The sequence below is a fragment of the Capra hircus genome, chromosome 18 (genome assembly GCF_001704415.2).
Source record: "Capra hircus breed San Clemente chromosome 18, ASM170441v1, whole genome shotgun sequence".
NCBI classification, from domain to species: domain Eukaryota; kingdom Metazoa; phylum Chordata; class Mammalia; order Artiodactyla; family Bovidae; genus Capra; species Capra hircus.
Window position 1 is genome coordinate 5,627,474 of NC_030825.1, and position 24,108 is coordinate 5,651,581.

A 24,108-nucleotide genomic window follows, 5' to 3' on the forward strand; every position below is an offset into this window, starting at 1 on the left:
AAGTGAAAAGTGAAAGTGAAGTCGCTCAATCGTGTCTGACTCTTAGCGACCCCATGGACTGCAGCCCACCAGGCTCCTCTGTCCATGGGATTTTCCAGGCAAGAGTACTGGAGTGGGGTGCCATCGCCTTCTCTGCACAGCGAGCTCTACATATGAGAAAAGTCTACAAAACACCATCAGAACTCTGAACTATTTGGCCAGTTCTGGATATAAGGTCTCCCAGAAAGAGGCCCAGACATGTCAGCAACAAGTCACCTATCCAGGCTTTTTCCTTTCCTAAGGACAGTGGGATCTTTTGCCCAATAGACAACAGGCAGTTCAGACTTAAGAACACCCAAGACCCAAGGCACCTGAGGGTCTTCCTGAGGATGGCAGGGTTCTGTCACATTTGGATCCCGAACTATGAGGAAAACCCTTCTAGGAGGCTTTAAAGGGACATGATCTTGAGTCCCTTACTTAGGCTAACGAGTTCCAGACAGCCTTTGAAACAATAAAAACAATGTTAGCCTCAGCCTAACCTTTCAAATTATATGTCCAGGAGAGACAGGCCTGAGTCTGGGGCGGGTGTTAATTCAAGCTCTGGGGAATGACCCCCTGCCTACTTTTCAAAACAACTAGTATAGATTGTTAAGGGGTGGCTCCCTTTCCTTCCAGCTGTAGCAGCTACATATGACAGGCTTCAGGAAGCTGAGAAGTTTAGCCTGGGGCAATCCACCACTGTGTATGTCCCTCCTCAAATCTTTTCTTTACTGGAACAAAAAGGGAGCTATTGGCTGACTTCTGAGAGAATTCAGGAGTATTCTCTTAGACAATCCTAACTTAAGACTTCAGGTCACTTCAGCCTGAAATCCAGCCATTGTTCCATTGTTCACACCCCTCAATGCACAACTGCCTACACGTCATTGAGCTAGTGTACTGTAGCAGATGGAACTTAAGGGACCAACCCTCCACTGAGCCTCATGTGGGACTGATCACCGATGGAAGCAGCTTCATGGACCAGAAATCATTGCTCTGACAAGATCCCTACTAAGCACTGAAGACGAGGGACTTTCACTATGCATTCTCCCTGGTGCACACTCACGGGCAATCTGGAAAGAATAGGGGCTCCTCAGTCAAACCGTCAAGACAGAAAGCATGCTTCTGAAATCCTCTCACTATTGGAAACGGTCCATAAGCCCTCCCAAGTGGCCATAAAGCCACCAAAACGGTGAAACTCATACAACAGAGGGCGAATGGTTAGCTGCCCAAGCTGGAAAAAAGCCAGCAAAGAAGGTGATGATCAAGCCTTGCTGGAGTCAAGGAGGAATCAGGAGCCTGCCAAAGGCACGCCCACAAGCGCCCGGGTTAGGCCTGGGCTCCTAACCTGCATAGTCTCGCCCACAGAGACCCATCCTCGGAAGTGAGGTCAGCTCTGCCTTTCGCACGTTTGGGCAGGGCCTGGTCAGCCTACACATTGCCTTTGCAAACTCACCCCTCTGCGCCATGAGCTTCCCTTTTTCCAGAGGCCGCCAAGCCCTTAGGCTGCCTGAATCCCCAGACACCCACAGAAACTTCCTGCCTCTGAGAGGCCCGCCTCTCGCCTTAGCAACCGAATTCTTAAGTTGGCCAGCCTGCGCACGGTACTCCGATTGCGGGCGGCCCTTGTCCATCAAGCATTTTCTCTCTGTCCAGTGTCCACTCCACCTTCCTGCCCCTGCCTTTCCTGAAGGATAACGGAGGATGAAGTTTCCTCCATTCTGGCGAGTCCTACCTATCAAGACTTAAGCTGCGAGCTTCGAAGAGGAATAGGCCTTCCATTGGGTCCGGAGAAATGTCAGTCAAGGGATGGGCGGGTCCAACAGCGACCTGACGCAAGGTTTCTGTGGCGACACTACTCAGACGGAATGGGGCGGGACGACCTCAGGGGACCGGCTTCGCTGTATTGGGCCAGAGGCGAGGCAGTCCGCCCTCCGTACTCCGGATTGGCTGAGCGAGAGCCGCGCCCCCCTCACGCCGGCGGCTTTCGCACGAGAAGTGGGCCCATTTCGCCCCAGTTGTAGCCACACGTGCTTTCGAGGAGAGAGTGAGTGCAGACCGGGCCGGCCAGATCCGTCGTAGACCCGGGAGCAGCGCGGGCCATTTCAACGGTGAGGGAACCCGAGTGGGCGGGGGGAAGGAGAGGTCTGGCGCCCGGAGGGCGACTAAAGCTCCGCAACCGGAAGTACCTTCAGAGAGGCGTCGCACCCGGAAGTGTGGCAGGACGGCAGCCACACCCGGAAGTGTGGTGCTTCCGGGGCTACGGGAACTAATGGTACCTGGCCAATTGAGATGCAGAGTTAAAACAGGTGTTTGTATATCTTTATTTGCTGAGGCTTGGCAGAGCCTTCCTTTGCGGGAAGTGTTGGAGGTTGCAAGTATGTGGTCGTGTTTTTGAATGTTTCATCCTGTTGAAACGCCAGGAGAGAACGAGCCCCAGGAGTGTGTGCAAGGAGGCCAGGCTGAGTAAAAGCTTTTAAGAAGTTTCTTTTGCTCCGGGTCGCCCTCCATCCCACCCCTCCACAGGGATGTGCAGATGGAGGCCGGAGGAGACACTACTGCCCCAGTCCCTGGGGATGCGGAGGACTTGGAGGAGATGCGGTTCCCCAGTGAGGAGGCTGAAGACGGTGGAGGGGTTCACAAGGACTTACCCGATCCTGGAGATGCAAGCTTGGAGAAAGCAGGTATACATTCCCTTCACGAGGGTCTTGGAAGGAATTCCTAAGGGGTGTTATTCTTGGGGAAGGTTCTTGGGGGCCCAGAGAGGAGTCTTTGGGACTCAGGGAAGTAGTTTAAACCATACTTTGGATCAGTGGGAAGTCATTGGGGACTCGAGTTGTAGTTTAAATCATTGAGGAATAAAAAGGAAATCAGCGAGTGTCAATGGATGTTCACTGGGGAGGTGGTGTGAATATAGGCCCTTGAAGAATCAGAAAGGGATCAGTTGAGGTTAGAGAGGGACCCAGGGGGTTTAGGCTGTTTAGATCAATGATGACCAAAAGAAAGTTAATATGGTCAGTGAAAGCCACTCAGTCCTGTCGGACACTTTGCAACCCCATGGACTATGCAGTCTATGGCATTCTCCAGGCCAGAATACTGGAGTGGGTATCCTTTCCCTTCTCCAGGGGATCTTCCCAACCCAGGGATCAAACCCAGATCTCCCACGTTGCAGGCGGATTCTTTACCAGCTGAGCCACAAGGGAAGCAAGCCCTAATATGGTCAAGGGGGACTATTTAGAAGTTAGTGTCTTTGGGGGCTTTAAATCACTGAAGTGGGAAAGGAGATCTGTGGAGGCCAGTGGACACTCAGTATTTACATCTTTGAGGAGTTGATGGCAATTATTGGAGGGAATCTTTAAGGAGCCAGATCTTAGTGGATTTAATGGTGATCATTGCTGGAGAGACAGTGGACATCAGTGAGACAATTAGAGAGTCAGAGGACCAGTAGGAAGATCTTTGAAGACCCCAGCGTATATGTAGTGGTATAAAGTGGAGGATTAGCAGAAATCATTGGGAAATGAGTGCTCATTGACCACTTTGGAATTAGTGGATGTTGATGGAGTCGTTGGAAAGGATCATTGAACATTACTGAAAATCAGTAACAGGGGTTGTCTTTGAGAACTTGGGAAGTACTGGGAGGAGGTAACTGGGGACTGTCAATGAGAGAGTGAGGGAATATGAGGTCATTGGGATTTTATGGGGAAAGTATTGATACATAGTTGCCAGTGGATAATACTGGTTGTCAATGGGAATCAGTGGACATTGACTAAAATAAATGGGAGGGTAGTCAGTAGAGGGCAATGAATTTGTGGATTTCACTGTTGAATGTTAATAATGGCCATGGGGAAGGGCAATAGAGGTGATTAAAAAAGGCGATGGCACCCCATTCCAGTACTCTTGCCTGGAAAATCATGGACAGAGAAGCCTGGTGGGCTGCAGTCCATGGGGTTGCGAAGAGTTGGATACAACTGAGCAACTTCACTTTCACTTTTCACTTTCATGCATTGGAGAAGGAAATGGCAACCCATTCTAGTGCTCTTGCCTGGAGAATCCCAGGGATGGGGGAGCCTGGTGGGCTTCCATCCATGGGGTCACACAGAGTTGGACACGACTGAAGTGACTTAGCAGCAGCATGGTGGTTATTGTAGGGAGGGGGTGGATATCAGTGAGGATAAAGGAGAGTCATATCAATGAGAATAAAGGTCAGGGGAATCAGTAGGGGTCATTGGAAGCCTTGGATGTTAATGGAGGTCAGTGGTGGTCATTATTGGGAATGCAGTGCACATGGAGTAGATTAAATTGTGGGTTGGGGCAGTCATTGAAGATCATTGAAGATCTAGATATTAGTTATGTTAATGTGGGGTCACTGAAATGTTACCGAGCAGCGGTGGGAACGAATAGGAAGTTGGGCGAGTCCTAAAGATCTGGATGTTAGTGGATCATCATGGCAGTCTTTAGGAGAATTAGCGGTCTTTCCCAAGAGTATATATGGGTGCCCAGGAGAGTCAATAGTGTCGTTAGGACGAGTGGACATCAGTGAGGATAAATAAGGGGTTAGGGTAATGAGGGGTGCATAACTGCTGACACAGATGATAGTAGATATAATGGTGGCCATTAAGTAATGAGCAGATATCAGGAGAGTACATGAGGGGTCAGGGTAGATGGGGGTTCACTGAAGATGAAGATATCGATGATCATTCACAGGTGTTGGGGTGCTTTGCAAACTTGGGAATGGCAGTTATTGAAAGGGGAATAATTATTTGGTTGGGAAATAGAGGGTTCAGTAATGAAAGTTAGATGGGCTTATTGGAGTTTTTGCGGGGGAAGTCATTGAAACCTAAGTGTTAGTAGACATCATTGAGGGGCAGAGGAGACACCTGGAGGTGTGTGTCAGTGGCAGGGATCACTGCAGGGCTGGTAGGGATTTGATGGTTCTGTGGACACATGGGGTGAGTGGGGGTCCACAGGCAGATGACTTACTGGGGGGCTCCCTTTCAGGATCCGAGACCAAGGACCAGTCACCTAGCCTGCTGCTCCAGTCAGAGGCTCCATCATGCACCTATGGGCTCTGGAGCCCCGCGGCCTCCGAGGGCAGTCCTCTGGGCGGCCCTGAGATTGGCTCGGGGGGCCCGGGCGGGGACCCGAGTGACGAGGACTGGCGCAGCAAGCGGAAGCACGTGTTTGTGCTGAGTGAGGCCGGCAAGCCCATCTACTCGCGGTACGGCAGCGTGGAAGCCCTGTCGACCACCATGGGTGTGATGACAGCCCTGGTGTCCTTTGTGCGGAGTGCAGGAGACGCCATTCGCGCCATCTATGCTGGTGAGCAGAGGGGCAGGAAGCAGGGTCGGCGACAGTGACTGGGGCCTTGGCTGGCTGGCAGGAGGGCTGGCTGGCTGGCGGGCTGCCTGGGGCGCTATGGAGCTAGTTGGGAGTGAGTCAGTGTGTGTGGAAGCTGGACAGGCGTCTGTCCAGGGGGTCTGTCTGTCCGGTTACCCTGCTGAGTTTTGATTGATCAACTCACTGGGATATAACTGGCTGGATACTTCCTTGTTGCCTGAGAGCCTGAGCGTGGGAGCTTGTGTGAGTTGGGTGTTTTTCTAGCCCTATTTTCCTTTCTCCATCTTCCCCACTGCATGCTGTATGCCTGATTCTTGACCATCCCATCATATCTCTGCAAATGTCCCAGCTCCCCCAGTTTGTCCTTACCCTAGTCCTGGTGTCCCCTGAGTGACAGAGTGGGCTTGGACCAATTGTGTGTGCCTTGTCTGGGGTGGGGGTGGGGGGGACTGTGGAAGAGCCCCATGTGACCCCCTCATGCCACCACTGACCCATCTCCCTCCGACCGTCCCTTCCCTCCCCTCCCCCAGAGGACCACAAGCTGGTGTTCCTACAGCAGGGCCCGCTGCTGCTGGTGGCCGTGTCAAGGACTCCTCAGTCAGCCGCCCAGCTGCGTGGGGAGCTGCTGGCCGTGCACGCCCAGATCGTGAGCACCCTGACGCGCGCCAGCGTGGCTCGCATCTTTGCGCGCAAGCAGAACTATGATCTCCGCCGCCTGCTGGCCGGCTCGGAGCGCACCCTGGACCGACTTCTGGACAGCGTGGAGCGGGACCCGGGGGCCCTCCTGCTGGGCGCCGTGCGCTGTGTGCCTCTGGCTCGCCCACTGCGGGATGCGCTGGGCGCGCTGCTCCGACGCTGCACAGCGCCCGGCCTGGCCCTCTCGGTGCTGGCGGTGGGTGGTCGCCTGGTGACAGCCGCCCAGGAGCGGACGGTGCTGGCCGAGTGCCGGCTGGACCCCGCTGACCTGCAGTTGCTGCTGGACTGGGTAGGGGCCCCGGCCTTTGCGGCAGGCGAGGCCTGGGCACCCGTGTGTCTCCCCCGCTTCAATCCTGATGGTTTCTTCTACGCCTACGTGGCCCGCCTGGACGCCATGCCTGTCTGCCTGCTGCTGCTGGGCACCGACCCCGAGGCCTTCCATGACATGGCCACCTGCCGGCGCCTGGTCGAAGAGGGCATGCACTCGCTCGGAGCCATGCGTGCCCTCAGGGAAGCTGCCAGCTTCTCAGATGCTGCATCGGCCAGCGCCTCAGCCTACAGTGTGCAGGCTGTGGGCGCTCCTGGCCTCCGGCACTTCCTCTATAAGCCGCTGGACATCCCTGACCATCACCGCCAGCTGCCCCAGTTTACCAGGTGGGCTCTGCCCCCGTGGGCATTTGGCTGGGTGGGGAAGCTTATCTAACTGGAAGGTTCAGCCGCTCAACAGACAAGACTCTGGAGGGAGAGCCGGCCGTGCTCTCGAGAGATGCAGTAGAATGGGTCTCTGCCTGATGCGGGAGTCAGCCTCCAGCCTCAAGAAGTCCCCTGTCCTGATGGAGAGGAAGACCCCAAGACTCCAGGAGTCCCCATGTTTGATAGGGAGGTTAGGCCCTAAGAAGCCTCCAGTCTAATGGGGGAGGAGGCTCAGCTCCCTTACTTTAATTGAACTCCCTAGACAGAGGGGAGATGGGCCAACCAAGAGCACTCTAGACTGACGCTATCCCCTACCCTCCTCCGTCAATGCAGCCCCGAGCTGGAGGCCCCCTACAGCAGAGAGGAGGAGCGACAGCGCCTGTCTGACCTGTACCACCGCCTGCACGCCCGGCTACACAGCACCTCCCGGCCGCTGCGCCTCATCTACCACGTGGCTGAGAAGGAGACCCTTCTGGCCTGGGTGAGTTGAGCAGGGCTCTGAAGGAGTCGATTCCCACGCTGCAAGCCTCTTTCCCTCTGCTGTATCCCCTCCAGCCACAGCAGCCTCCTTTAAGCACACTACACCTTTGCCTGGGCTGTGGTTTTGTATCCGTCCCTGTCCCTGTCACTCCACGTGTCTTTGTTTTTAAATATTTATTTGGCTGTGCTGGGTCTTTGTTGTGGCATGCAGAATTTTTTTTTTTTAGTTGTGGCCTGTGGGATCTAGCATGGGGAGCTCAGAGTCTTAGCAGCTGGACCACCAGGGAAGTTTCCATGTGTCTTTGAAACCCATCAGTCTCAGTGTCTGAAACCTCTTAGACTCATTGTTCTGTTGACCATTCCCTCATTAATGTCTTCCCCTCTCAAAAGGTCCCATTAGCTACAGTCACTTTGCCTGTCAATTTCACATCAGCCCCACCCTCTGGCCGTGGGTACCCGTTGAACTTTGATTCTGTACCCGTTGAACTTTGATTCTGTCTGTCCCCTGCACTTGAGCACTGCAGGCTTGGTTCCATGCTGTGCCTTCCACTTGGGGTAGCCTTCCCTGTGGTCTCTTCAGGACTGCTGTCCATGCTTCTGGTAAAGGTCAGCTGTTCAGGGGGTTTGGTCAACGTGACTCCATTGGAGATGGCTCTTCCCTTAGATTCTGACATTTAGTGCACATTTTTTTAACTCATCTATTGCATGTCTATTATGTATCAGGCATTATTCTGAGAATTTTATTAAACATTTTTTTTGTTTTCATTTTCAAGCAACTTTAAACTCACAAAGAAGTTGCAAAAAATTATGTGAAGTAGGTCTTTGACTTAGTTTCTCCAGATGTTAACATAACCAGGGGAACTCATCAAAATCAGGGAATTAACATCAATGCAGTCACATCTTATCCACAGGCTTCATTCAGACTTCACCAGTCGTCCCACTCACGTCCTTTCACTGGCCCATGATCCAGTCCAGGAGCACATATTCAGATTGATTGTGTCCTCCTAGTCTTGTTTATTCTGGAACATTCCCTTGGTCTTTTTTCTTTCACAACCTGGGAATTTTTAGGAAGTACCAGCCAGTTAGTTTGTAGATTGCCCCTCAACTTGTTTTTTTCTAATAATATTTTGTCAGGTCACGCATCTTGAGCAAGCCTCTTGCACAAGTGTCAGATGTCTTTCTCTGTGTTGTATCAGGAGGACCATGACATCACTGTGTCCCAATGTTCACATGACTCCTGTTCACTTCGTTAAGGTGATATCTGCCAGGTTTCTCCACTTTATAGTTAGTCTTTTTGCCATTTGTAATTAGTCAGTATCTTGTGGTGATTAGGTCAGTGTTTTCTTTTTCACCATATTTTCATCCACTAATTTTAATATCCATTAATGATTTTTGCCTGTGACAGCTGTTTCTCTTGCATTTACCATATGGTGATTTTTCTCATTTCATCCTAATGTCTATGTTTATTGGTTGAGATTCTGCTGTATGAAAGAGCTTTCCTTGCTCTTGTTTATTTGTTGAATTTTAAACTTCATATCATGGATTTTTTTTTTAATTCAATGAGCTAAAATCTTTTACTGTCTTTTATTTTTGTGCTCAAACTCTTGCTTATTTAGTCAGCAGAAGCCATGGATTTAGCCAGACTGGCCCCTGTATCTTTTTATTTTTTTCTTTAAATAAAATTTGTGACTGCTCTGTGTAGGCATGTGGGATCTTAGTTCCCTGACAGGGATCAAACCTGTGTCTCCTGTGGTGGAGTAGGAACCACTGGACCACCAGGGAGTCCTCCCCGTATGTCTTTTTGACACATCTGTATCACTGCTTAAGTACTTCTTACTTTCTGGCAAAAGATAGTCCAAGCTTATTTTGTAATTTCTCTGTGCCTGTCCTGAAATCCACCATCTGTCCAGTGAGTCCTTGAACCTTTTAGTAGAGGATGGCATTTCAACACCAGAATCTGGTAGTCCCAGGATTTTAGATCGCGGTCAGGAAATGACATCTAAGTGGAAGGGGAGATCACAGGGCATGTGGGTGTCTCGAGGAACAGTACACCTGGCAGAGGAAAAGGGCTGTGCAGGTGCCATGAGGTGAGGCTGAGCCTGGCTGTGTCTGAGGAACAGCAGGCAGAGGCTAGAGTGGCTGGCACAGGAGGAACGAGGGGGAGAACAAAGGTGGTGTGGAAAGGTGCTGGCGGCCGGCTCGGGTTAAGCCTCTCAGGTTGGTATGAAGATTAAGTTGAATTAATCCTCACATCACACCCAGGCTACAGATGATAAAAATGTAAGTGTGTGGAACTTAGAACAGGACTTTGTATACAATTACTCATTAAATGTTAAGCACTCTTGTCATTATCTCCAGTCCACAGGTGAGTGAACTGAGGTCCAGAGAGTGTATATGCACACACACATAGCACCCAGTTGAAATCACTGGTTCTGGCTGATCCCCTGGCCCACTCATGATACAGAAGCATCAGCTTACCTGCTTTAGCACAGTGGCCAGGTTGGACACAAGACAGGTACGGGGCTAGGGTAGGATGGACAGCACTGAGCTTGGCCGGCTCGGGACCAACTGACCATGTCTCCTCTCAAACCCGCAGGTGACCTCCAAATTTGAGCTGTATACCTGCCTCAGCCCCCTGGTGACCAAGGCAGGTGCCATCCTCGCAGTGACCAAACTCCTGCGTTGGGTGAAGAAAGAGGAGGATCGGCTCTTCATTCGTTACCCACCCAAGTACTCCACACCCCCAGCAGCCCCAGCGGCTTCTACGGACCAAGCTTCCCACAATGGCTTGTTTGCTGGCCCTTGAGAGGCAGACCTTCCAGACTGGGCAGTGTTGAGAACCACCACCTTGGGCTTTTACCTTCTGTCTTCACCCTGGAAATGGGACAGGGTTGGGGGGTTGGTGGTGGTAGTATGTCTGTGTGTGTCCAGTCGCTCAGTCAAGTCCAATTCTTTTGCAACCCCACAGACTGTAGCCTGCAAGGCTCCTCTGTCCATGTAGTTTCCCAGGCAAGAATACTGGGGTGGGTTGCCATGTCCTGTGGCTGGTCCCAGTCTCCCTGGGCAGTGCAGCAGGATCTGGGGAGCTGCTCACCAAAGACACATGGGTGGCAGGGTGATTGCACACAGGTGAGCAGGCTGCCTACCCAGTCCCCTCATGCCCCTCCACCTCTGGGAAAATCCTTAAGAATTCCTCTTCCCCTCCCTCTGCCTTCACCTTCTCCACTTGGATGGTGTTCCAGCCTCTGTCAGGGACCGTCTCCATGCTCGCTGCTGCGACAGGGGCCTGGCTCCTCCCTGGGATCTCAGCCCAGAGTGTCTAGGGCTGGCCAGGGTCTCCCTTGGTGGCCCACGGCAGTTTTGGAATTGGAAATGTAGGACCAAGTCTGTGCCCTGAAACAGCCTGAGGATATTTTTAAACAAAAGAGAACTGCACATAAAAGGCCTAAAACCTATATCCACAAGGACATTTCCTTTGCCCTTCATGTGCTTCATCTGTACCCAGTAAAAAATGACCCCATCAGTGCTGGCTGCTGCTAATATTAATAAGAAGGTGACCTCCAGCGTCCACCTGCCTATGTAACCCAGGGCAAAGTACCCGACTTCACACAGTGACTGAGATCCAGAATTTTTACACAGATCCACTTAGCTTCCACGGCCCATTGTTCATTCGTGACCGCTCATAGGCTGTTACATGACGATTTGTGAAAGGGGACTGCACCACTTGTGCACCACCACACAGCGCCTGCAGTTGTCCGACTCACACACCGCACGACCCAAGCAAAGATGGGACAGAGAGCGAGGCCTGCCTGTAGTTTCTACGTGTGTGTGCAACACTCAGCACCCCAACAACCAAGACCCTAGTCCTGCCTCGGGTTTCGCTAAGCTGGAGCTTGGAGCCTCGTGCTGCACGTGTGCGTGCTAACTGTCGCTCAGAGATCTCTGGGTGGTCCACTTCGGTGAGCTGATCACCCGTCGCTCTTCACCCTGGTCAACTGATGCGCAGAGACGCACCGGACACGTGCACGCTGTACCGCCTTTCTGCCGTCGCGTGTTTTTGTGTAACCAATCACCAAAGCGCACGCGTATCAGCTGCGTGCTGGAAAATGGCGGGGAAGCTGGAGCCTCAGGAAGTGAAGTCGCCGGAAGTCGTGGAGGATGGTGAACGTAGTGAAGGCAAGGGGCCTCTGGCATCCAGGGTCGAAGGGAGGGAACCTTCGTCCCCTTGCCCTAGTGCAGTGGGTAGTCACTCGGTCATGTCCGAGTCTGCAACCCCATGGACTGTAGCCCTCCAGACTCCTTCGTTCAGGGGATTTCCTGGCAAGAATTCTGGAGTGGGTTGTTTTCTCTAAGGGATCTTCCCAACCCAGGGAAGAAACGGATCTGCATTGCAGGTGAATGCTTTGCCGTCTGAGCCACCAGGGGAGCCCTTTGTCTCCTTACAATAATGAAATACTGGTACCAGTACTAAAAAAAAAAAAAAAGAATTATACACTGCTGTCCAACAAAGCGGAGATAAAAACATGTATAATTCTCAGCATCTAGATTAACTTGTCAATTTTTTTGGTTATACGTGAGTTAAATAGAATACCTCAGTATTCATCTTTTCAAACAATAAAGGGGTGGATCTCACAAAACCCACTCAACTGCTGCCACATCTAAGAAAACAGTAATTCCAATACCGTCATTTCACACCCTCCCAGCACATGCCACACTTTGCATGGACTCTTAAATATTAATCGTGGATGGCCACTCTCAAGAGAGCTTCTTTTCTCCCGGCATTTTGTTAATACTGACGCCCCCTACCCCAGTGAGAGGAAAGACAAAATTGTTCTAGAGAGAGTTGGAAATTGCAGTCTAGGCAAAAGAGGAAAATTGTCGAAGACAATGATCCCCCGCTATGCCACTAGCACTTTTTTTTTTTAACTATAAAAATTTTCAAAATGTACTTAAGCACAGAAAATAAAATGAATGCCCATGTACAGGTCACTGTGTATTAACAGTTGTCAACTCCTTTCATCTATTTCTGACCTTCCTACACACTCTTTAGACCACCTTATTGATAATAAACACATTGGATTACATTTTTCCAAACACATCTATGCAGATGACAACAATGATTATGATTATGTACTTGGATATTGTCTGCCTTAGGTTGTGAGCTTCTTGAGAACAGACATTCATTACCATTTCCCCAGCACCTAAAACAGTGCCTACTTGGCAAAAGTAGGTGCTCAGTAATTTTATTTTTTATTGTATGACTAATGAAATAACACTGAGAGTTCTCTTAGATTATGGCCTCATGTTGAGTGCAAGCTTTCAACAAGAAGATGCCAATAAATTGCCCTTATTAAGCACTTAATATAGCTGCCACTGTGGGGGGAAAATCCCTAGTATTATTGCATTTTTTAAAAAAAGGAAGTTATGATTAACCTCACCAGCAATGGAGAAAATTGAAAAGCATATCAAGTTGCCCTTTCTAAACCATCCAAATTGGCTTTAGAACAGGAAGAATATCTGCTATATTGATTACTCTGGCAGAACAGGACTTCTTTTGCCTTGATGGTAGAAGTGGCCAGCAAAGGCTTTGCTGGAGGCAGTTTGTCAGAATACGCATAGCATCTAAAACGCTATTTCTTATCTTTGGTCGCCGTGCTTGAAAATCATAGAATACACAGATGTGTGGACCAGGCAGGGTCACTGGAAGGTTGATGGGAGCAAAACACAGAAACAATCATGGAAATGGCTAACTTTAAGTATATTCACGCTTTACAGAATCCCTATGTGGTGGACATTATTTTTTTTAAGAGGCAGGAAGAAATAAATTCCAATTTAACTCATTACAGTTAATTTTAAAAGGAGAAGATTATAGGAATTCCCTGACAGTCCAGTGAATTAGGACTCAGCACTTTTTAACTGTTGTGGCCATGGTTCAATCCTTAGTTGGGGAACTAAGATCCTGCAAGCCTTGCAGCACGGCCGAAAAATAAAGGGGGCGTGATTCGTTAACACAGAGTAAGCTTCATAGGGATCATGTTCTTATGAGGGAAAGCAAGTTAGAATTAAGAAAGAGAGGCAGTTCAGTTATACAATTATAGCTCTATGTGTGTTACATAGAAAAATGTCTGAAGGTTAAAGGCCCAACTGGTGACTCTGAACAAGGGACTTGAATTTGGGAGGTTGTGCAGAAGTGAAAGCATTTTTTTTAATTTTAAAGGAAAATGCCAGTAGTAATGAATAACTTTAAAATACAAGAGGGGAAACTGTTGAATGGCATCTGGGGATTGTACATTAATATTGGTCAAGTTATTAACACCTCTATTTTGATGGTTATACTGGTAGAGTTCCCTTAGAAATATGTACTGGAATATTAAGAAATAGTGGGTTATGATATCTGCAATTTGTGTGCAGAAATGCTCTCAAATGTGGAATCTGATGCAGGGGCAAACAGCACTGTGGCTTATTTCTACAGTTTTCATGTACATCTGAAATTATTTCAAAATAAAATGTTTCAAAGGGGCTCATACTCCATAGGCTGTTTTGTTTTGTCACACTGATTTTTTTAAATTTTTGTCAAGATGTTACTTGAACTATTTAAAAGATTTACCGATCACTCATGATCTTACTTGGAGAAGGCAATGTCACCCCACTCCAGTACTCTTGCCTGGAAAATCCCATGGATGGAGGAGCCTGGTAGGCTGCGGTCCATGGGGTCGCTAAGAGTCGAACACGACTGAGCGACTTCACTTTCACTTTTCACTTTTATGCACTGGAGAAGGAAATGGCAACCCACTCCAGTATTCTTGCCTAGAGAATCCCAGGGATGGGGGAGCCTGGTAGGGGGTCACGCAGAGTCGGACACGACTGAAGCAACTTAGCAACAGCAGCAGCATGATCTTACTGTGTGACTAGGACTCGAAATGCAGTGGAGAGGAACAACGGAGCTTTCACAGAAATGGTTGAACAAGCCAGCTGTGATAGACATATGGGGACAATCAGGGGAAACCAGATGTGTTGTGGGTATTTGGTGATATAAATGATCCAATGATTAGTGATGATTGTTAATCTTGGTGAGACTCTTAAACTGCAGTCATCTAAGAAAATGTCTTCTAGTAGTTGAGACTGTTTTTTTGAGATTCTTAATGAATTTCATCTAGGGATGAAATGTCATGAAGTCTGGGACCTACTTGAAAATATTTCAGCACACACACAAAATAGCTGAAGCAAATATCGGTGGATATTAATGATTGTTAGATCTGGGCAGTGAGTAAACCAGAGTATCACAGTATCCTATCTAATTTCATGTGCATTTGAAAATCCTCATAATATTAAAAACAAAACAAGTAATCACAGACACTTCCCTTTATTATTAAAGTAGATTTAATATTTTTTATTCCTAATACTAAGAGTATTTGAAGAACTTGAAAGTATCCAGAGGAGACATACCAACCAGTGATACCAGAGAAAGACAATAAGATTTAGAGCTAAGAAGAGAAGGGAGTTGCATTTTACTTTACATATTTCTGTAGTGCTTGAATGTTTTTAGAATGTTACTTGGGTAAGTGAAAATTAAAGCAATACATGCAATACATCTTACCGAGTTCTGAGTGTCTTCCTCAAGCTTGGAGTGACTTGGATAAAGGACTGTTGGTAAGAGGAGACTTTTACTTTTTACTCCTTGTCCTTCTACAGTTGTTTATTAAGTAATTTAAAAATTCAAATGCAAAATTAAATGAATGCATACTAATATAAGGGGAAAAGATGTAAAGAAAGTGAACATAATAACAAATATTTCAGCAAAATTTAATAAGCTCGAGTTAAGAGCCCCTGATTTACAGCATGAGTTTTAATGGCTGCAAAGAATTTTAGCCTATGAAGGTGCCATAATCAACTAAGGTATCTTTAAGTTGCTTCCATATTTTAAGATTATGGACAATGAAACAGTCTTGCCCACCATCCTTAATTATTTCCTAAAATAGATGCCTTGAGGTGGAATTTCTGATCCAGAGGAGTTGAGTAAGTTTTTGTATTTACTACCAGAAAGTTTGAAATGAAATAATGTTTTGGCCTATATGATTGGCAAAAGGTTGAAAAAATATTTGAAGGATAAGAGTATGAGGAAGGAGTCTTCCATGGGCCTCTAAGGGGAGGGCAACTTCAAAATACCAAATTTAGTAACATACATGCCCCTTGATCCATCCAGTAGTCTTCTAGGAATTCATTCAGTAACATTCTGATGCGTGCATAAAGAAGAATGTACCAGGATCTTATATTAGATTGAATTGTGTCCCCTTAAAATTCATGTCCACTCGAACCTCAATATGTGACCTTATTTGGAAACAGAGTTTTTGAGACTGTGTTAAGTGTCGTGTAGAATAAGGTTGTACCCTAATCTAATAAGTGGTGTCATATAAGAAGAGGGAAATTTGGACATACAAAGATAGAATTTAAGGTGAAAGACACAAAAGAAAGACCCACGTAGAGGTATTGTTATGGCTTCTCAAGAAAACTAATGCAGACAGTTACTGTGGCATTATTTATAACAGCAAAAGCAGCAACCTAAATGTCCATCAATAGAGGACAACTTTAAAAGATCATTAGTATATATATTATCGAATAGAAAAATGCAGGGACTTCTCTGGCAGTCTATTGGCTAAGTCTTCACGTTCCCAAGGCAGGGGGCCCGGGTTCAGTCGATCCCTAGTCAGGGAACTAGACCCACGTGCCGCAGCTAAGAGTTGACATGCTGCAGCTAAAGATCCTGCATGCCACAACTTGAAAAGCAGATGCCACATGCTGTAACTAGAGATCGCAAATGCTGCAGCGAAGATTGAAGATCCTGCGTGCCACAAGACCCGTGCAGTCAAACCAATGAATATTTTTCAAATAAAAAGGAAAAATATGAACTGTGAAATGCCATTTGGGACATGACACCATCTTTATCAGAAAATGCTTGTGTGTGGTTTGCTTGTATGTGATGTGAATGGTCACTGAGTACACACAAATAGCCTGTCGCACAGGTGGCCTTGCAGAGGGTACCTGCGGAACTTAGGTCTTGAGGGAGGGACTTTGCATTGTGTACCAAGGTGGGTAAGCATTTCTTCCTTTACTCTGGCTGTCATATGTGTTTTGTGAGCTTCTTTTCATCTTCTCTGCTTAATTTTTCTTAGAGAGCAAGCAGTGGAGTCACTAGGAGTTGCCCTTTTCTCACTGATTTTACAAGAGTTTAAGATGTTGATATTTTTGCTGGTTTTGTTGTTGTTATAAGTAACACGGGCTCACTTTTAAAAGTACCTAGAAATATATGTGGCAAAATGACGTTTGAATCAAGACCTAAATAAAGTCTGTTCATTAGAGTTGATTGCTATATGTCTCATCTCTTAATCTATAGAGTTTCCTCTTCCCCTCTTTTCCTTCTTTGTATTTTATTTGTTGAAGAAACCACGTTGTCCTATGTGTGGTATTTCCCAGCATCTGGATGATGCTGACTTCATCCCCATTGCGTCATTTAACATGTTTTCCTATTCCTCATATTTCCTCTGAATTGGTATTTAGAAATGGAAATCTGATAGTATTCCTTTTTCTTTTTCTCTTGGTCAGGGTTGGGGGATGGGGAGCAGAGTCCTTCACAGGTGGTGTTGTGTTCTTTTATCAGGAGGCTCACAATATCCAGGGGTCTTTTGTGGATGTTAGCAGCCATTGCTAAACCATGTCCTAAACCCATCGCTTCTTTCAGAATTTGCAAGTAGTGGCCTACGATTATTGGAAAGAAATCCATATGAAATCATTCTGTCCTATCGCATTGCCTGCAACTTCATACTGATTGAGAACAGCAGTAACAAAACTGCCTCACTTCTCTCACCCCTGAATTTTGCTAAGGGTGGTGTCCTGCAACCTCTCGGGGAGAGCTGACCAGTAGAGGTTCTGAGTCACCCACTACACTCCCTCAGCCTCAGGGACAAAAGACAGGGGTCCTGTAGGGACCCTGCCCTGGCTGGGGGGCTGCCCTTCGGCCGACCCTTGGTTCAATCCAGGGTGTTCTCAGAACCTGCTGAGACTTTCTTCCTCCCTGCCCAGGCAAGTGTGGACCTTTCCTCAGTCCCCCTCACTCTCACTGCATGCTGTAATTCTGGTTTTCATTCCACAGGTCAGACCGAGTCTTCAGAGAAGACCGAAGACTTGCTGGAAATGGTGAAAAAGTTGCAGAAAGGTCATGTGTCTCCTTGTGTCTGAGGCTTAACTTGAAGAGGTTTTAAAACAGGAAGATGTGGTTCAATCCCCGACCCCTCAACTCACAACCTTGGGAAATTATCCCATTGCGCTTTCTCCCTCTTACACCGTTTAGTTTTCAACCAAAAGCACAGCTTAGAAATTCAAGACATATAAGCTACTCCCCAACACACAAATGCATGCGTGCATACACACACACACACACACACACACACACACACACACACACACCAGCCATCCATTTCCTTGACCCATAGGCCAGCAGCAACTATTTTTAAATTTTCTGGTATTTTTCTGGAGAATTATAAAAAAAGTCCATTTTCGGGGTATATTCTTTGTCCTTTTCTATATACAAATGGCAGATGGCAACACAAACAGCTTTGCACCTGGCTTTGCTTGTTGATGGGAGACTGGGAGCCAGCCTGCATCCAGTATCTACGTCAGGGCTGGGGCAAAGTACTGGCTGGGTTTGAGGTTGGATCTCCCTCTCCCCTAGTCCATCAGCAGCTTAAAATACTACAATCCACTGGTCTGTTCCAAATAAATGAAAACCTTCCCTTCCCTGACTCTGTGGCTACAGCACTGGAGCTGCTGCCTAGGCTAAAAGTAGGTAGAGGAATAGGGGGATTGAAAATGTACAGTGACCCTAACCATCCTCTGTAAAACAAAGACCTCGGGGAGTCACGTCCTAATCAGCACCTCGGAGAGCACTCAGTCTCCAAGAATTCACAGGAGCTGGGGTTGGTGGCCTCCTAAAAATCCAGAAACTGACCTTCAGGATGTCTCGGGGTGGTAGTGACACCCAGCAAAGGTTGGGCAGATTTTCCCCTCAATTCTGTGCTTTCAACCTTGAAGCCAGAGAGGACGAGAAGGGCTTCCGCATTCAGAATACTGAAATTTGGACTGTGTGAAGTTAGAGATGACTCCCTAAAGAGGCAGTGATCTCCCTGTCATTGGAGAATTTGATAGCTGTCAAAATGCAAGTGGTATCTTCCTCATATTCGAACACCAGAGTCCAGATACGCAGAAGCGACAACCCAGCCTTCCAGGCTTTCCATGCGGTGGGGGTTTTCAGGAGGTGTCCACTGTCTCCCACCTCATTCAGAATTACATGCACAAGCCTCTGCCACGGCCCAGAAGACCCTGAGCCATCTGCCACCCCCTCCACTCCACCCTGCGTCCTGCTACTCCGCTAGCTCACTAGACTCACGCCAGCCCTCCCAGGCCCCTTAGCCGAATGTTTTAGGCATATGTCTCAGTCACTGCAGGGGCTTTGCATTCATGGTCCTTTCGCAGCATCCGCTGCCACCAGCACTGACATCACACATCTTTGCTCAGTGTCCATCTTTCCCACCCAGAATGCAGGCCCTGCAAGGGTTTCTCTTGCATGCTCCATAAATGCTGATCGACAGCAGCAGAGACACAGTGCCAACACCCACCCTGCTCCTTCTGCCCAGGACAGCCAGGCACCTGCCGTCTCTAGCTCAGTCTTCTATTTCCTTCTGCAGAGGGAAGCCTGGAGCCACAGATTGAAGACCTGATTAACCGGATTCATGAGCTTCAGCAAGGTAAACTCCGGGATCTAAGAAGGCCCGCTGGCTGAGAGGGGCATGGGCTGGGGAAGCCCCCACTGCATCACCTGTAAGATCCAGGCCCCTCTGGACTGTCTGAAGGTGGGTTTACAGCATCCCAGTCTGCAGGATACAGCAAGGCTGGAGGCCACCTCACACTGTGTCTTCGTCCTTTCTCTGGCCCAGCGAAGGAGAAATCCAGCGAGGAACTGGGAGAAGCCCAAGCTCTTTGGGAGGCCCTGCGTCGGGACCTGGACTCCTGTAAGTGGGACCAGCAGAAGGGTGCAGAGAGCTCGTGGCCAGTGCTGACCTCAGGGTCTCTGCGCAGGCTGTTCCCTCCACCTTTGATGCTTTCGTCCTACATAACCCACATCACCTCGCGCTGTTTTGAGTCACATTTCAGCTGAAATTTCACCCCAACAGGTCTACCTTGGCGGCCCCTTCTAAACACCAAATACCACCTCGTCTCGCACGCACCCCCCGGTTTGGTCTATTTCTTCATAGCTTTCATTCCTGCTTGTCATGGTGTACTTTTGCATTTCTCATCCTCTCCCCATTCTACTGTGCACGTGCTACGCAAGGGAGTCCTGCGGTCCTTCACCCCTTCTTACAGGGCGTGTGGGCTCCCAGGGGGAAAAAGCTGGATCAAGACGGTCCCTAGCAGATGGGTGCAGGGCCTGCAAGAAGACACTGCCCTCCCCTGAGGTTGTTTTATCTTCTGTGTGACCTGGGGCCTTCCCTTTGCATGAAGTTGCAGTCTGGGAATAGGATGAGGCCCCTGGAGACTCAAAGTGTCCCTGTGTTTTCCAGTGAATGGAGAGAAAGTGCACCTAGAGGAGGTTTTGAGCAGAAAGCAAGGTATTTACCAGCCCTTTCATCCTCATTATTCTACCCGGCCCCCCTACAAAAGCCTGAAGTTCCCAGGCAGCCAGAGGAATCCCCCTGAGATCAGAGGCGAGGTGCTTCCCTCTCTGCTCAGATCTGCCCCTCAGCTGCTACCTGACTTGGAGTAAACACTGAAGTCCCCTCAGTGCCCTGGCCAGTGCGCTGTGAGGCCCCTTCTGCCCCATCTGACTCCTCAGAGCCCCCGGTCCCTCTCCCCGCAGAGGCACTGCGGACCCTCCAGCTGTACTGCCAAAGGAAGGCGGAGGAGGCACAGAGGTAAGAGGTCCTGCCCGGTTCTTCCCCGCCTCATTTCCCTGCCTGAAGGAGGAGGGGGCAAGAGCTAGGGGAAAGAAATCCTGGACACACACTCATTTCCCCTTTGTATAAAATTGAGTGGCTAGATGAGAGCCTCTCCTGCTTATCTTTGATAAGTGGTAGTGTTCAGCTGAACTCGTTTAATCATTCATTGCTAGTTTCTTTATCAAGTGGATACCAAATTCCATCCACTGGTATTATTTTCGGTCTTCCCCTATGGTTTATCCAGCTCTTCTGCCATCCAAAACATTTGTTTATCTGTCTGCTCATGTATGCCCCCAGCCACCCATTTACACACCCATCCATCTACCAACCCATCCAACCACTCTCCCATACATCCAACCAACTATCCAACTCTCCAGCCAGCCAGCCAGCCATTAATCTTTCCAGCCTTCCATCTAATCATCTTTCATCCAGCCAGCCATTCTTTCTTTTCTCCACTTTCCAGTCATCCGTGTAGCCATTCATTTCTTTACCCAGCCATCCAGCCAGCCAGCCATCTGTCAGTCTTTCCTGTATTTCTCCATCCATCCATTATCCTTCCACTCATCATTTCTCTAACCAGACATCATCTCTCCAGCCTATCACTCACCTATTCAATTCACTGCCCAGCCACCTATCCATCTATCTTTCCATCCTTTGAACCTTTGCTTAACACATTCCTGTGACCAGAGGTCTCACACCCTGGGGCATCAAGATTTTAATAACGTGGGAAAACCTGATGACAGATAGTTAAAGTGTATATATGCTTAATCACACCACACCTACCACACCTACCACTGTCCGAGGAGCAGATAGTGTTCAGTTATCAACCAGTCCTCACAATGACAGTCCCACCATTTTACATGTGAGGAAACAGATCCATAGAGGTTGAATAACTTGTATAAGATTATAGTGGAATAGCAGATCCAGGCTTCAACCCTGGACTTTAGAATGTATGAAACTAAACCAATGTACCCTTCACAGGGATTTCTTGGAAAGGCACGGTTTGATGGGAGACAGAATGGACAGGGTGAGAGTGTCAAGAAAGGCTTATAAGGTTCACACTTGATTTTAAAAAAGGAGAATGATAAAGATTCTGAACAGACTCCCAGCCCCACTCCGGCTAGAAGGCTTAATGGCTCATTCAGAGACTGTAACTGAGGGTTTTCTTTCCTTTCCCAGGAACTACATGTTGGCGGCACACACAGAGCAAATTTCTATCCAAAACTCTCAGATCACAGAGACTCAAGGACAGAGGAAGCTGGGGTAACCCTGGGGTGACCCTGGGTCTAGGGCTTGGAGTGGCCTGGTGTGGGGGATGGGAGTGGGGCTTGCCTGAGGGAGAGCTTGTTGGAAGGCAAGCTTGTTGCAAGGCGAGCTGTTGGATGCAAGGCCTGGAGGATAAAACCCATGAAGGGGCTCCTAGCAGAGGGAGCCCTAGGCACAGATCTGAAGCCCCAGACTGGGCCAGGCTGGGTGTCAGTCCTACCCTGTGCTTGCTTATTCCTGGATGTCGGCCCCTAGGTTGCCCGTGGAAGAACAGCTGGAGGATTTGATAGGCCCACACAAGGACCTCTGGGAATTCCACGTGAGCCATTATCATTGCCTCTGTTGAAGCCCCTCCTCCCCTGGCTCCAGCATGTCTGCTGATGGGCCCAGGGTCCTCCTACTGCTCAGGCCCAACGCCAAGGGGTGGTCCTTGACTCCTTTCTTCCTGTCACCCGCTCAGCTCAGTCCACCCAGCCACCTCTCACCAACCCCCACTGCCGCACTCAGCCTCCGGCGCCCAGACTGTTGCCCTGGCCTTTGCTAACCTCGCTCCCCTCCTGCTTGCCTAGAGTACTCATCCTGCAGTAGTGAGTGGGAACTCTGACCCAGACGTGGCCAGGCCATCCCTCCATTCAGCCAGTGTCTCTGGATGTGTCCAGCAGCCCTCCAGAGGGGCCAAGTCTTTGCTGTCCCCAAGCTGGTTAGAGACACGGGGTGGGCATGCCCAGAGTCTAAAACAAGAAAATAAGTCGATGGATCCTGTAATGCCAGTGGGGAAGTCCTCTGTGAGCAGGTGTCATCTGAACACAGACACGGATTAATAAGCAAGGAAGCCATGCAGTTGTCAGAGTGCAAATGTCCCTGGGAGGGAACCGTGCCTGGTGTATTTAAGGAAGAGCAAGCCATGGGGCTGGAGGATGAAATAGTGGGAAGAGGTGAGGTTTAAGAGGTACACGGGGACCTGGGGAGTGACTGAGGGGGAAAGCGTCTCTCCCCGAGCCCCCCAGGCCCCAGCAGAAGCTGCACACCGAATGAATGGGTAGCTGAATGAAGGCATGAACCCACTAATTCAGATAAGGACTTTCCGAGACACGCGGATGAGGAGAGGACCAGGAGAGCTGCAGGGACAGGGCTCCTCTCTCTCCTAGCAGATGCTGAAGCGGCGACTGGCCTGGGAGATCCGTGCCCTGCAGAGCAGCAAGGAGCAGCTGCTCATCGAAGGTGGGACTTGGGCCCGGGGCGGGGGCGGGGCCGGGGCGGCCTGCGGGAGCCCCGGCACCGCCCACGACGCCCCGCCCGCCCCCAGAGAGGCAGGCGCTGGCCCGGCTGGAGGACGTGGAGCGGCGGCTGCCTGCGCAGCCCGAGGTCCCCGCCGCCCGGGCGGCGATCGGCGGGTGAGAGGGCCGGGGAGGTGGGGAGGGACCGAGGCCTGTCCCCAGCGCTGGCTCCCTGGAGGGCGGGGCTCCCCGCGCTCCCGGGCCTCCCGGCGGGCCCCCGGGGATCCTCAGCGCTCCTTCCCCGCAGGCTGAAGGCGGAGCCGGAGAAACTCCGGGGGGAGGCCCCCGCCCAGACACGGAGCACTGCAGAGGACCCGGCCGGCGCTGGAGAGGTAGAGAGCCGGCAGGCGCGCCGAGACGGAGCGGGCGGCCAGGGCCCCGGGTCCCTGCGGGAGGCTCGCGTGCGGGCGCGGGGCGTCCTCGGCGGGTGGGGACCGGGCCCGGCGCAGCAGGCCTGACTCCCGCCCCGCGCACCCCAGCAGGCCGGCCCCCAGCTCCCCAGTGAGGGCGACCTGGCGCCGCCGATGCAGCTGGTCCCGACGACCGCCGCAGGCCAGTAGGACCCACCCGGCCCCCCCTTCCTTCAAGCTCGCCCGGAAATAAAGGCCACGTTTGCGGACCGTGCTCCTCCTCTGCGGGCTGAGTCTGTGCTCTGGGGTCTTTAAGGGTCGGGGTCGTGCCCCCCTCCTCTCTTCTCCCGAGGGGGTGGGGCGGCCAGGCTGCCTGTGCCGGGCCTCGGCCGGGCTCCGCCCACCAGCCCCTTGGCGGGCTCGGGATGTCTCAGGGTCTGCGTGAGTGTCAAGGCCACTCCATTTCCTTGGCCTCATCTCGGATTCCTGAATTTTATCAGTAAGGGCTAAGATGTGTGCTCAGTCATGTCCGACTGCAACCCAGGAGCTGTAGCCCGCCAGGCTCCTCTGTCCATGAATTTCTCCCAAGAATACTGAAGTGGGTTGCCCTTTCCTTCGCCAGGGGATCGTCCCCAACCAGGGATCCAGGGAGTCTTTTGCGTCTCCCGCTTTGGCAGTCTGATTCTTTACCACTATGCCACGTGGGGAAGCCTCAAGGGCTAAAGGGGACGTGGCAAGAACTCACTGCAGGTCCTGTCAGTCTGCTGGGGTTCAGAGCAAAATCCCAGCCTGCAGAGCCCCTGCATTCCCCCACAGCTTCCTCCCAAGCCTCACCTCTCACATCCTCATGTGCGCTTCTAGCCGCACAGATGATTTCCCCCCTTCTCCCAGCACTTCGTCATCTCAGGGCGTCTGCCTTGCTGTGTCCTCATCTGGGTTGCCGTTTCCCCAGTCTTCCCAGACCACAGAGCCCGTTAAGGATATCAGCTGCTCAGGAGGCTGGCCTCG

General features: G+C 50.1%; 2 protein-coding genes across 2 annotated transcripts; both read left to right on the forward strand.

The window, feature by feature from the left end:
* MON1B (MON1 homolog B, secretory trafficking associated) lies at window positions 1,901-12,198 on the forward strand. The gene is made up of 6 exons (XM_018061738.1): window positions 1,901-2,126; window positions 2,542-2,699; window positions 5,014-5,334; window positions 5,883-6,702; window positions 7,075-7,222; window positions 9,818-12,198. Exons 2-6 carry the CDS (start codon window positions 2,552-2,554, stop codon window positions 10,025-10,027), a joined length of 1,647 nt encoding a protein of 548 aa, XP_017917227.1. The 5' UTR covers window positions 1,901-2,126; window positions 2,542-2,551; the 3' UTR covers window positions 10,028-12,198.
* SYCE1L (synaptonemal complex central element protein 1 like) lies at window positions 11,328-23,374 on the forward strand. The gene is made up of 11 exons (XM_018063146.1): window positions 11,328-11,388; window positions 17,369-17,431; window positions 18,960-19,019; window positions 19,209-19,283; window positions 19,833-19,880; window positions 20,129-20,183; window positions 21,729-21,792; window positions 22,625-22,694; window positions 22,780-22,867; window positions 22,998-23,082; window positions 23,230-23,374. The coding sequence occupies exons 1-11, from the start codon at window positions 11,328-11,330 to the stop codon at window positions 23,308-23,310; spliced, it is 750 nt and encodes a 249-aa protein (XP_017918635.1). The 3' UTR covers window positions 23,311-23,374.

What these genes read in the sequence shown, in the direction of transcription:
- MON1B (XM_018061738.1), top strand. Translation starts at nt 2,552, where the DNA reads ATGGAGGCCGGAGGAGACACTACTGCCCCAGTCCCTGGGGATGCGGAG. An exon ending in CATTCGCGCCATCTATGCTG is followed by an intron (nt 5,335 to 5,882) that starts GTGAGCAGAGGG and finishes CCCCTCCCCCAG; the next exon opens with AGGACCACAAGCTGGTGTTC. An exon ending in CAGCTGCCCCAGTTTACCAG is followed by an intron (nt 6,703 to 7,074) that starts GTGGGCTCTGCC and finishes CCGTCAATGCAG; the next exon opens with CCCCGAGCTGGAGGCCCCCT.
- SYCE1L (XM_018063146.1), top strand. Translation starts at nt 11,328, where the DNA reads ATGGCGGGGAAGCTGGAGCCTCAGGAAGTGAAGTCGCCGGAAGTCGTG. An exon ending in AAGGCGGAGGAGGCACAGAG is followed by an intron (nt 20,184 to 21,728) that starts GTAAGAGGTCCT and finishes GTCGGCCCCTAG; the next exon opens with GTTGCCCGTGGAAGAACAGC. An exon ending in GGAGCAGCTGCTCATCGAAG is followed by an intron (nt 22,695 to 22,779) that starts GTGGGACTTGGG and finishes GCCCGCCCCCAG; the next exon opens with AGAGGCAGGCGCTGGCCCGG.